Source organism: Propithecus coquereli, unplaced genomic scaffold (assembly GCF_000956105.1).
Source record: "Propithecus coquereli isolate 6110/MARCELLA unplaced genomic scaffold, Pcoq_1.0 Scaffold107, whole genome shotgun sequence".
Lineage (NCBI taxonomy): Eukaryota > Metazoa > Chordata > Mammalia > Primates > Indriidae > Propithecus > Propithecus coquereli.
Window position 1 is genome coordinate 2269393 of NW_012134636.1, and position 13439 is coordinate 2282831.

At 42.9% G+C, this 13439-nt stretch overlaps 1 protein-coding gene across 1 annotated transcript in view; it reads right to left on the reverse strand.

Annotated features, from left to right (window-relative positions):
• Window positions 1–8505: 8505 nt before the first annotated feature.
• Window positions 8506–13439, reverse strand: part of SEC13 (SEC13 homolog (S. cerevisiae)) — a 20527-nt gene continuing 15593 nt past the window's right edge. The window contains exons 7-10 of the mRNA XM_012647209.1: window positions 13180–13256; window positions 12657–12780; window positions 11255–11401; window positions 8506–8959 (exon numbers count right to left, since the gene is read on the reverse strand). Coding sequence (XP_012502663.1) covers window positions 8846–8959; window positions 11255–11401; window positions 12657–12780; window positions 13180–13256 — 462 coding nt within the window. The 3' untranslated portion in view covers window positions 8506–8845. The remainder of the gene's footprint in view (window positions 8960–11254; window positions 11402–12656; window positions 12781–13179; window positions 13257–13439) is intronic.

A 13439-nucleotide genomic window follows, 5' to 3' on the forward strand; every position in this document is an offset into this window, starting at 1 on the left:
AGAAATGTCACCTGGGATTTGGAAAACGCCCTAACCACATACCACAGAGTCAGAGAAGGAAGATCTGATGGGCGGAAGGACCGTTGAGGGAGGAGGCACCAGAAAGTACCTCCCTGCCCACTCAGTTGTGGAAGGGGGCCGGGTGCGGGTTGGGAGACACAAGCAAATCCGAAGCAAGAAGAGTTTAGAGGAAGACCAGTGACGGGGAAAGGACTGGCTTATTGGCCTCCTCATCCCTTTCACTTCTCGATGAGACCAAGACCAGTTTGGAACTCCTTGAGGGTGGGGGATGAAGCTCTGTTCTTCCCCCTTCTTGGGACTTATTTGGGGCTCAGTAAGCAGGTCTCCCCATTGCTTGTTGGCCAGCTGACTTCCTTCTAGTTGCTGGTCTCTTAAGGGCCTGCCTCAGTGAATGGAAAAGAATGACTCATTAGTGAATTAATTGATGTATGTAAATGGTATCTGAGAACAAATTAGCTTTATACACTTTTCATTGTAATTTCATCTGTACTGATAATTTGTTGGTTTAGCAAGCACTTTTTTCATCAATTTGGCTGAACTTCAGTCTGAGGAAGATTCTGGGGTTATAGAAAGAGGATTTATTCTTTCTTTGAGAGAGGGCTTTTTAGTGGGGTTTCTTTTTTCTCCTAGTTTTGGCTTCGGTAGCTTCCAGATCAGCATTTTTGAGTAGAAATGTACAAGCATACCTTGTAGATGTTATGGGTTCAATTCCAGACACCACGATAGAACAAATATTGCAATAAAGTGAGTCATGAATTTTTTTGGTTTCCCAGTGTAGATAAAAGTTATGTTTATATTATACTGTGGTCTACTGAGTGTGCAATAGCATTTTGTTTTTTAAAAAACAGATACCTTTAATTTTAAAATTACTTTATTGCTAAAAAATGCTAATGATCATCTGAGCCTTCAGTGAATCATAATATTTTTTGGGGGTGCAGGGCCTTTCCTCAATGTTGATGGCTGCTGACTAATCAGGGTGGTGGATGCTGAAGGTTGGGGTGGCTGCAGCAATTTCTTAAAATAGGACACTACTGCTAGATATGCAGGTTCAAAAGGAAAATAAAAAAAATGAAGTTTGCCACGTCAGTTGACTTCCTTTCATGAAAGATTTCTCTGTAGCATGCAATGTTGTTTGATTGCATTATACCCACAGTAGAATTCCTTTCGAAATGGGAGTCAGCTTCCTTTCATGAAAGATTTCTCTGTAGCATGCAATGCTATTTGATTGCATTGTACTTACAGTAGAATTTCTTTCGAAATGGGAGTCAGTCCTCTCAAACCCTGCCACTGCTGAATCAGCTAGGTTTATGGAATATTCTAAATCCTTTGCTGTCATTTCAACAATATTCGCAGCACCTTCACCAGGAGTAGGTTTCATCTCAAGAAACCACTTTCTTTGTTCATCCATAAGAAGCAACTCCTCATCCGTTAAAGTTTTATCATGAGATTGCAGCAATTCAGGCACATGTTCGGGTTCCACTTCCTATTCTAGTTCTCTTGCTGTTTGTACCACATCTGCAGGCAGTTCTTCTACTGAAGTTTTGAAGTCCTCTAAGTCATCCATGAGGGTTGGAATCAACTGCTCCCAAATTACTGCTGATGTTGGTATTTTCACTTCCTCTCATGAATCACCAATGTTCTTAATGGCATATAGAATGGTGAATCCTTTCCAGAAGGTTTTTGATTACTTTGCCCAGATCCATCAGAGGAATCACTATCTATGGCAGTTATAAATGAAAAGTATTTCTGAAATATGACTTGAAAGTCAAAATTATTCTTTGATCTGTTGGCTGCAGAATGGATGTTGTGTCAGCAGGCATGAAAACAACATTAATCTGCTTGTGCATCTCCATCAGAGCTCTCGAATAGGTGACTAGGTGCACCGTCAATGAGCCAGTTACATTTGGAAAGGATCCTTTTTTTCTGAAGAGTAGGTCTCCAAAGTGGGTTTAAAATATTCAGTAAACCATGTTGTAAACAGATGTGCTGTCATCCAGGCTTTGTTGTTCCGTTTATAGAACACAGAGTAGATTTAGCATAATATCAAAGGGCCCTAGATTTTCAGAATGGTAAACAAGCATTGGCTTCAATGTAAAGTCACCAGCTGCATTAACTCCTAACAAGAGAGTCAGCCTGACCTTTGAAACTCTGAAGCCAGGCATTGATTTCTCCTCTTTAGCTATGGAAGTCCTAGATGGCATCTCCTTTCCATAGAAGGCTGTTTCATCTACATTGAGAATCTATTTAGTGTGTAGCCACCTCCATCAGTGTTCTTAGCTAGCTCTTCTGGATAACTTCCTGCACCTGTTCCATCAGTACTTGTTGCTTCACCTTGCATGTTTACGGTATGGAGATGGCTTCTTTCCTTAAACCTCATGAATCAACCTCTGCTAGCTGTAAACGTTTTTCTGCAGCTTCCATATCTTTCTTAGCCTTCATGGAATTGAAGAGTGAAGGCCTTGCTCTGGTTTTGGCTTAAGGGAATGCTGTGGCTAGTTTGATCTTCTATCCAGACCACTCGGACTTACCCCACGTCAGCAATAAGGCTGTTTCACTTTCTTGCAATTCATATATACTTCACTTTAAGAACTTTTTCTTTGCATTTACAATTTGGCTGTTTGGCACAAGAGGCCTAGCTTTTGGCCTATCTAGGCTCTCGACATGCCATCTTCACTAAGCTTAATCATTTCTAGCTTTTGATTTAAAAAGAGAGATGTGCAACTCTTACTTTGATTTGAACAGAGGCCATTGTAGGGCTATTAATTGGCTAATTTCAATATTGTGTCTCAGGGAATAGGGAGGCCCGAGGAGAAGGAGAGAGATGGGGGAACACCTGGTTGGTGGAGCAGTCAGAGCACATATATTTATTGACTACGTTTGCCATCTCATAGTGACACGGTTTGTAGTGCCCCAAAACCATTACAATAGTGACGTCAAAGATCATTGATCACAGATCACCATAACCAATGTAATAATAATGAAAAAGTTTGAAATATTTCAGGAATGACCAAAATGTGATGCAGACACAAAGTGAGCACGTGCTGTTGGAAACATGGTGCTGATAGATTTGCTCAATGCAAGGTTGCCAGAAACCTTCAATTTGTAAAAAATGCAGTATCTGCAAAGTGCAGTAAAGTGAAACGTAATAAAACAAAGTATGCCTGTTATGCTAGCCTGAAATAAGATCCTCATGTAATTTAAAATTTTCTAAGAGCCACATTAAAAAATACAGAAAGAAACGTGAAAGCAATTTTAATACTATATTTAACCCAGTATATCTGAAATACTATCAGTTTAGCGTGTAATCGATAAACTACTAATGAGATATTTGACATTTTTAAAAATAGTATTTGAAGTCCAGTGTGTATTTTATTCTTATAGTGCATTTCAATTTGGATGAGCCATATTTCAAATGCTCAATAGCTACATGTGGCTCATGGCTGCTGCACTGGACAGTTTCGTTCTAGATAGTCATGGGCGTCACTCTTAAATCTTCCTTAACCGTAGCCATGTGCTCTCCCATCCCTCCTCCTGTCCATGCCAAGCAGCTCGCACTGGGGCTTCCCTAGCCTCGTGCCGTCTTGCTGCAACCATTTGCCTCTTTCCTATCTTCAATTTGTCCATCTCTCTAGCAGCTTCTGCTCTCAGCCTTAAAATACGCCCAAGTCCCTGATCCTGGAAAGGTCTACTGTGCACCGATCCCACCTCCCCCTCACAATCCCGTCTCCGAGCTTAGTTTCCTTCCCCTTTGTCTGTGTTGTCTTTACTGTGTACTGGTCCCTCAAAGCTCTTTGACTCAACCCTCATTTCCATCACTGTACTGAAACTGTTCTCACGGAGTTGCTGACAATCCAGCCTTTTAGTCTAGGGACCACTAAGAGCCATAAGATCTGCGTTGGGCGAGGCCTTTAGTGCCACCTAATCTCGATTGCCCGGTACAGACCTGTGTTGGGTTGCACTGGATTCATGGGGAAAGCTGTGACAAGAACGCAGAGTTTTAAGGCCTCATCCTCAGATCTCATCTAGTAGGTCTAGAGTGGGGCCCCAGAATCTGCTTTTTGACAATTATCTCAGGTAGTTCTTTCCTGATGATCAAATAATGCTTGCTCCCAGCAGAAAATTCGAACATAGGGAACTCTCGCTGAATACTCTTGAATACCCCTCAGTTTCCACTAATGTTAGCATCCTACATAACCACAGTACATTTATCAAAACTAAGATACCAACACTGGCACATTACTATTAAACCCCAGACTTTATTTGTATATCACCACTTTTCCATTGTCTCATCTGTTCTTTATTCCTTTTTTCCTCTTTTCATGCCCACTTTTAGATTTTTTTTAATATCATTTGTCTTCATTGGCTTATTAGCTATACTTTACTGTTTTACTGTTTTACTGGCTGCTCTAGGATTTATAAATGCAACTTCAACATACTGCAGAATATCTTCAACAAATATGATACCCCTTCATATATAATGTAAGACCTTTACAACAGGCCGGGCGCAGTGGCTCACTAGGCCTGTAATTCTAGCACTCTGGGAGGCCGAGGCTGGAGGATCACTTGAGCCCAGGAGTTTGAGGTTGCTGTGAGCTAGGCTGACGCCATAGCACTCTAGCCCGGGCAACAGAGCGAGACTCTGTCTCAAAAAACAAAAACAAAAAAAAACTTTACAATGGACTACTTTCATTTGCCCAATTCCATTCTTTGTGATTTTGTGACACATTTTATTTCTACTTAAGTTATAAGCCCCACAGTGCACTTTTTTATTTTATTTCAGAGTATTATGGGGGTACAAATGTTTTGGTTATATGAATTGCTTTTGTACAGTTTGAGTCAAAGTTATAAGTGTGCGCATCACCCAGATAGTGTGCATTGTACCTGTTAGCACACTGTACTTAAATAGTCGATATTTTTAGAGAGATTAAAGACATGGAAAAAAAAGTCTTATATTTACTTAGATGTTTGCTATTTCTGGTGTTCCTTATTCCTTGGTGTAGATCCAATTTTTTATCTGGTATTATTTTCCTTCTGCCTGAAGGAAACTTCCTTTGACATATCTTGTAATACAGTTCTGCTGGTGATTAATTCTTTCAGCTTTTATTTGAAAAAGTCTTTATTTCATCTTCCATTTTTAACAAACATTTTTAGTGTGTATAGAATTCTAGGCTGCCAGATTTTTATTTTTTAATTCGGCACTTAAAAAAAATGTTAATTTTCTCATAGTATGCACAATTTCTGATGAGAAATTGGCTGCCATTCTGTATTTGTTCCTCTGTATGTAGTATGTCTCTTTTTCTCTGGCTGCTTTTATAATTTTTTTTATTGCAGCAATTTTATTATGGTGTGTATGTGTTTTAGTGGTTCTTTTTGGGGCTCTCTGTCTTGGATCTGTAGGGTTATACTTTTAATCCAATTTGGAAAAATTTCAGCTGTTTTTTCAAATATTTTTTTCTGTCTTCCTGCCTTCTTCCTCTACACCCTGGGACTCAAACTCACATATTTTAGACTACTTGATATTGTCCCACAGGTCACAGTTGCTTTGTTCATTTTTTCAGTGCCTTTTTCTCTGTTTCAGTTTGTATAGTTTCTATTGGTATGTCTTCAAAGTCACTGAACTTTTCTACTGCAAGTGTCTAATCTGCTCTTACTCTTATCCAGGGTATCTTTCCTTTCAGATATTGAAGTTCTCATTTCTAAAAATTCTACTTGCAGCTTAAAAAAAAATCATTTCTCTCATTATGTTTATTGTCCTTTATATTATTAAGTATATTTATAATAGCTGTTTTCAAAGTCCTTGTCTGCTAATCCCGTGTTGTCTGCCATTTCTGGGTCTATTTTTTTTCTCTCCTGTTATGAGTCTCATTTTCCTATTTCTTTGCATGCCTTGTAATTTTGGGTTTGTTGATAGACACTGTAAATGTTATGTTGTCAAATGCTGGATTTTGTTATATTCCTTTAAAGCATGTTGGATTCTGATCTGGCACAGAATCAAATTAACTTGTGTATCAGTTTGATCTTTTTGAGGCTTGCTTTTAAGGTCCAGATCAGCCTTTACTCTAGAGTTAATTTAAGATGTACTATTAAGGCATAATCTTTCTTAGACCTCTACCTAATTCCTCATGTATTATGAAGTTGTTCCATTCTGGTTGTTGGGAACATGACTATTCCTACCCTTATATGAGCTCCAGTTGTCTGGTCCATTGGTTTCTGGCTATGTAGAATTTCATCCTTCATAGATGCAGATTAGTACTTGGCCAAAGACTCCAGGAGACCCTTCTACAGTTCTCAGGAGCTTGCTCTGCCTGTGCAGCTTCCTCCTCTCTAGTACTCTGCCCCGTAAGTTCTAGTTGCCTTGTTCTTTCTCAACTCTGATCTCATCAACTCCATGAGACCACTGGACTCTGGAGTCTACCTCCCTACCCTTTGACCTGGGCAGTAATTTGGGGCATTTGTGCTGCCCACCTAATTTGTTTCCCTTTCCTCAAATACTGCCTATTGTCCTATGTATGAAAGTAGTTGTTTCATGTATTTTGCATGGTTTTCTAGTTGTTTACAGTGTGAGGGAAATTTTTATAACTCAGTCTTTCATATGCAGAAGTGGAAGTCTCTATTTTGTGTTTTGAGTTCACTTTGAAATAAAAGCCTGTGTATCTTCTATTAATCGTTTTGCCAGTTATCACATTGGCTTGCTGAGTATTCAGAGTGGATAAGCATTCAATGGCAATTTTTCAGTTTCCTGGCTTATAGGACCATAAAAACTCTCCTTTTTCTTTGCTCTGTGGATCTCATAGGTATTGTGGCTATGAAGGCTTTGGTCCTACTCCGTGTTCTAGGGTCTGAGGGACCACCTTAATGAAAATGTTGTCTGTGGGCTTCTTTTACTATCCTAGTTTTGTTTTTGTGAAAGGATTAAAAAGCACGTGGCTGTTCCTGCCATCTTGCTCTAACCAGAACTCTCTCTACTTTAAAAATTTCCCTTATCTTACTTGGGCTTGGCAACTGCCTTAGAAGATTGACAAAACACGGTATTTCCACAGGACCCGCCTATTTTTTGGTAAATTTCAGGGGTTCCTCTCACCCCAGGAATGGTGTGTTACCACTCCAAGCATAAACTGTTATGGTGGTAATTTTCATTTACCCCCCAATAATCCTAATAGATTCTCAGTTGTGTGAATTACAAATAGAGAGATGGCTAAGAACTCACTGACCTGCCAACTCATGTGACATGGGACTAGTCCCTTCTCAGTATTCATTTGGTGACAGTAGCCAGCACTGTAGGATGCCCAGGCCTGTCCTTGAGGAGCACCGAGCTTATTAGGGAAGGCAGATGTTTATAGCCTATGTACACTGAGAAGTGCATGCAAAAGTGTCTTCCTGGGCCTTTCTTTTCTCGTCTGAATAACAAGGAAGCAAGCGAGCAGCAGTTTCCATATTGTTCTCTGAAGGCTTGGATTTTGTGGAATGACTTAGGAGGCTGAGTGGGCTGGGCCTTGCACGGCCTCTCTATCCTTACTTCAACCAAAACAGTTTAACTTTTTTCCATTTTATGTAGTATGAGCAAAGATTTATTTCTAAAAAGGGTTTTGCTGCTGAAAAAGACAAGTAGGTACAATAAGGGTCCATACTGACCTGTGCACATGGCTTCCTGAGGCGAGCAGCCTGCCCCTCTACCTGGTACGTTCAGACAAAGGCTTGGTGTGAGCCCCTCCCTGGTTCTCCAGTGGGGAGCACAGACTCTGGAGTTGAGATGGATCAGGACTCAAACACTGGCTTCACCAAATCCTGGGCAGGGCTTCTGTGCCAGTTTCCTCATCAGTGAATCAGGGATATATACCTAGACGGGCTTGTTGTGTCGCTTAAATGAGTTAATGTTTGAAATATCCAAGTGTAGTGCCTGGCTCACAGCAGTCTCAGCAAGTGGCAGCTATTGTGACTTTTGGTTCAGGTGAGGGTGTCAGGGCCTCTGCTGAGAGATTATTCCTGGTTCAGGGTCAATTAGGACCAGAACTGTGGTCTCCCACCACAGGGCCCTCCTTCTCCTGAGAGGGTCAATAAACTGAATGAATAGGGCCCACTTTCCAGGCCAGCCTCTTATCTATTAGCATTAACACTACCTTGCATTTGCATGGCATCCTGTGGGTGACCACATGCATTAGCTTATTTGAGTCTTATAACCACGGTGCAGACTTTATTAGTCTCATTCTACAGAAGAGGATGTGTACCCACAGAGGATAAGTAGCAGAGCCAGGGCTACAGTCCTCATCACTGAAGGCCAAGTCCAGAGCTCTTTTTAATGGTGTCTTTAGTATAAACTGAGTCACAAAGATGCTTACACGGCAACAGGCCAGCTTTGTAGGTAGGGTTTAGCCAGGCCGACTCGGCTCTGGGCCTTTGTGAACGTTGTTCTAGTACACTGACCAACAATAGTCAAACAGCTTTTGGGGGTGGGTATGTGTGTGTGTTAGGATATTGCAGCAAGAATTAAAATCAATATGACTTTATTTAATTACTTTGGAAACAAAACCCCCCAAATAATGCCTGAACCCAAAGGTACATAAAAATGGCCAAAAATATTTAAAATAATAGATTGGAAGATCACTTCTAGTTTCTTGTTCACGTGAATGCTTTCAGCTGGACAGTAAATTACAAACCATATCAAATCATGTTAAGGCAGATGATCAACCTGTGGTCGCACTTGTAACTACTGCTGGGAAAATAATCTTGTTGGAGTTGGGAGCTCTGCCCAGTTGTTTGGTCAGTTGGCCCAGGAAGGGGCAGTCCTGGAGCTGGCAGGTCGGGGAGCCATGCCCCGACCATCTGGTCACTGCTCGTTCTGCTGGCCTTCTGTGACTGACGCTGACACGGAGCCCTGGCCCTTGTTGACGTCGCTGATGCACACCCACTGCCCGTCAACCGACTCTTTCCACAGGGTCACCTGCAAGTCAGTGCACACACAGACTGTCACAGGTCTGTGCCCGCTTCCCTCCACTGTCCTCTTCTTACTGGGTCCCCTAAATGAGAGCCACACACCTGTCAAGAATCACTGAGCACTTATCTTGGTTCTTCCACTGAAATCCCATCAAATGAAAGGAATAAAAAGTCACAAAGAAAAAAGGAGTAGGAATAACGGTAGCTGTGAATGATGATGTAAACACGGGATGCTATTTTACCCGAGCTGATAACACTACAGTGAGAGCAAGTGTGGTCCCTAGACCAGAGCATCACATTATCACCTGGGAGCTTGTCACAACTGCTAATTCCTGGGCCCGGGACAAACTGATGCATAAGCCCTGGGGGTGGGGCTGGCAATCTGTGTTTTAACAAGTTAACACTAAAGTTCGAGAACTGTGGTGGAGGAAGACAACAGACCACTAACTACGTTGTTGCTACACTGAACTAAGCTGTGGAAGAAATAGCAAAGAGCTGAAAAGGCTTGCTCCTGGAGAGTGAAAACTAGGAGACTGCATTAAAAAAAATCTAATAAAAACTACCTAAAGCTATGTACATGTATTAATTTGGTAAAAAAAAAAGAAAATGACTAAGAACTGCTTTAGGGACTGACCTTATTCACTAAGCACGCACTGTGCAGGATGCTCTGGGACTAAGAACACACTAAGGGGTGCTATGGAGACAGCAGTAGAGTTGAGCTCCCTGTAGGAAACAGGCTTATCAAGAAGAAAGAGTAAGAAGCCTGCAAGCACAGTGACAGCAGACCGGAACGTACAACCAGACACATGCTTGCTGCCTGGTAAAAACCACTGAAGGCCTGCCTGCGGCAGTGGGTCCCTCAGTCTGTCCTGGATGCCATCAGACCTGCGTTCTAGTCCTGACTCTGGCACTCACTAGAAATAAAGGAGGTTGGATTAGTTGTCCTTTGCGGGCCATTCTAGCTCCAAAATTCTCTAGCTTTGAGATGGAGCCTGCTAGACATTTCTGGGACCACTGTAGATAAATGGGAGCCCTGGCCAGACAAAAGCTGCCTACAGAGGGTCTCAGAGAGATATTTGTACACCCATGTTCACAGCAGCATTATCCACAATAGCCAGGATGTAGAAGCAACCCAAGTGTCCATCGATGGATGAACGGATAAAATGTGGTCTGTACATACAGTGGTGTATTAGCTTTAAGAAGGAAGGAAACTCTGACACATGGTACCACATGGATGAAACTTGAGTACATTATGCTACGTGAAATAAGCCAGTCACAGGACAAATACTGTGTGATTTCACTTAGATGTGATTTCACCTAGAATAATCAAATTCATAGACACAAAAAGTAGAATGGTGATTGCCAAGGGCTGTGGGGAGGGGCGATGGAGAGTTATTTAATGGGTGCAGTTTCAGTTTTGGAAGCTGAAAAGAGTTCTGGAGATAAGTTACACAACAATGTGAATGTACTTAACACTACTGAACTGTATACTTCATAATGGTCAAGATGATAAATTTTATGTGTATTTTACCACAATTAAAAAAAAAGGCGCCTGCAGAGAGGAAGAAGGAACAAGCCACTGCCATCTGCCCAGCTGAATTCTCCTATAAGGCAGAGGATCCCTAACTTTACAGGGTGGGTTCCACGTGGAACAGTCACGCTGGAAATAAATACATTTGCTGTGCTTCCGAGTGTGACTGGGTTAGGATCCTGCCAGCCCTCACGGCTCTTTTTCTACCCTGCCCTGTGTTGGTCTTTGTTTTACTAAGTTTTTCAGTGGCCACTTTGGCTCCACATCTCACCCTTCCTTTGTGTGGTTCATGGCACGGCAATAAGAGGTAGGTACACAATGGGTACATAATAAATACCCATAAATTGTACCGATTTTTAAAAATATGCTTTTTAAGTGTTTTGGAAAAAAAAACCCAACCGTCTCACTTTTGATTATGATTTCTTTTTCTTACATAGTTTTTGTGGCAAAGCTAACTGAACATCCCCATGAAGATGAGGTGACAAAAGGGTTAGGGTGACACACTTGGCTTTGGCTCTGCCACCTAACAGCTTTGTGACCCCCATGCAAATCCAAATGCTTCTGTCAGCTTCTTTCCTCATCTGTGAAAGGAGAACATACTACCTCAGAGGGTTGTGAAATTTAACGATGTACTTAAGGGACACGCTCAAAATGCAGTCCTCACTGAGGTTCCTTCTAAGCCTGGGAGATGGGAACGTCCCTTGCACTCTCTAGTGGGCAAGGTGGAGAACAGCAGAGCTCTGTCCACTACGCCACTGGAAATGGGTGTACCTTGTTGTCTCCGCCAGAGACGGCCAGAATGTTGGCTGTGATGGACCAGCTCACATGCCACACGACGCCATTGAACTTGTGTAGCAATTTGGGGGACCACGTATTGCCCGAGGCATCATCACAGGTCCAAATAAACACACGACCATCCTAGGAAGACAGGTTAGAATCAAGAGATGGGGGGCAAGAATCTTGCACTTATGATGTCCTCCCAACCTGGAGCCATATTGGACCTTTCTGTAGGAATAGGGTAGGTATTCAAAGCAAAGGGTAGCCAAGGACCTCTTTGGTGTCCACAGCTTTGACGACCAATTTCTAGCCCAGCACCTGTGCTTCTGTCCCTTTACCCCGACAGAAGAGCCTCCCAGGTTCCTTTTCTCATCCTGGTTTCACATCCGGAATTTGTCTGCATTGCTAACTCTCAATTTTCTCTGGAGTTTTCCTTCTGCCTGCTGAGTCACTTCCCTCTGGCTGTCTATACTTTCTCAACTGAATGGGTACAGCTGTCTAAAAACCAAGCTCAAAAAATGAGAAGGGACAAAAAAAGAAATCACAAAGACCTCTCAAATTGAGAGCTAAACAAAACAGGCTCAAATGATGTAGGCCAGGCATGGTGGCTCATGCCTATAATCTCAGCCCTTTGGGAGGCTGAGGTGTGATGATCACTCGAGGCCAGTTCAAGACCAGCCTAGGTAATTTAGCAAGACTCCATCTCTACAAGAGATTAAAAAAAAAAAAAAAAAATTAGCCAGACGTGGTGGCGCATGCCTGTAGTCCCAGCCACTTGGGAGGCTGAAGTGGGAGGATCACTGAAGCCCAGGAGTTCAAGGTTACGGTGAGCTATGATCGGGCTACCGCATGCTAGCCTGAGTGACAGAGGAAGACCTTGTTTCTGGGAAGGAAAAAAAAAAAAAAAGTAAAAGGCCTGGCTTCCTCTCTGTAGGGTGGTGGAAGTATATAATTAAAGGTTTGTCCTTCGCCTTACTTTACTTTTATGATCTGTGTGGGCAGGGTGGCTAGGTAGATGAGTCCAAGGTCTTAGAATTTCCCATCCCGCCTGATCCTTGCTTGAGAGCACTCTCCGAACTGCACCTGGGCACCTCCATCCCCCATTCACACAAGGGTTAGGAGGGAAAATTGGTCCTGAATTTGGCCCCACTCTTGGCATTGGTTCTATTGTAATCATTTTCTCTCAGTGGAGGCAGGTCACCTGTGGCTTCTGGCCAAGACTTCGCTGAATGATGACCTGAATCCACATGTTCTTTCCTGTCTCCACATTGGTCCAAAGGTGCCTGTTGCTCTCCCTTGGCCTTCCAGGAGGACTTTCCACTAAGGAGACCATAAGGGCTGATGGTCCTTACTCAAGATTCCATGGCATGGGATGCTCTCAGGGATCGGGGCTGACCTGGGAACAGCTGGCGATGGTGCTGGTGGGCAGGCCAATGGAGGGGGCCCAGGCCACGTCTCGGACCCAGTCGCTGTGCGCTTCCAGCTTCTGCTCCTCCTTCCACTGGCCGTCCTCCTCCTCCCTAGCAAGACAGACCAGAGGGAGAATCCAGCAGGCAGCGGCCCATGGGCCTTTCCCACACCCTCATTCCCCCAACCCACAGGCTCCGCCAGGGGTACAGAAGCGATTCCACATTTCTGATTTCATTTATTGAGCCTGTAGAATTTCATTCAGTTCACTGTAAAGAAACTCTGCAGGAAATCCTTTGTTTCTCCACAGACAAAAAGTGGCTCCAACAGCTGGGAATTAGGTGAATAAGTAAAAGTGTGTGGAAAAAAAAGGATCTCTTCTGACAGACTGAGAACAGTATTTTACTGGCCAGAGGGAGAAAGAAAGGTGACCTTGTTTCTTGGGAACTGTGGTGAGTCATGGTAGGTAGGGTAGAGGACAGAAGTGTCCCTGTGAAGAGAAGTCCACTTACTTCCACAGCTTGATGAGGTTGTCACAGCCACCTGATGCAAACTTCTTGATGTAATTGGGTTTCTGTCCTGACGGCTGGTCTATGAGGCTTCCAGGTACAACAGCAGGGGCCCAGCTGACAGCATTGCAGCCAATCTGTAAAGATGAGGACATGTAGTGACTTTGCGTCAGATCGTCTCTCTTCTATACGTCAATAACGTATGCCTCTCTGAATTCACTGGGGGTTGCAAACGGTGATACGCTAATTCTATCATTTGTCAT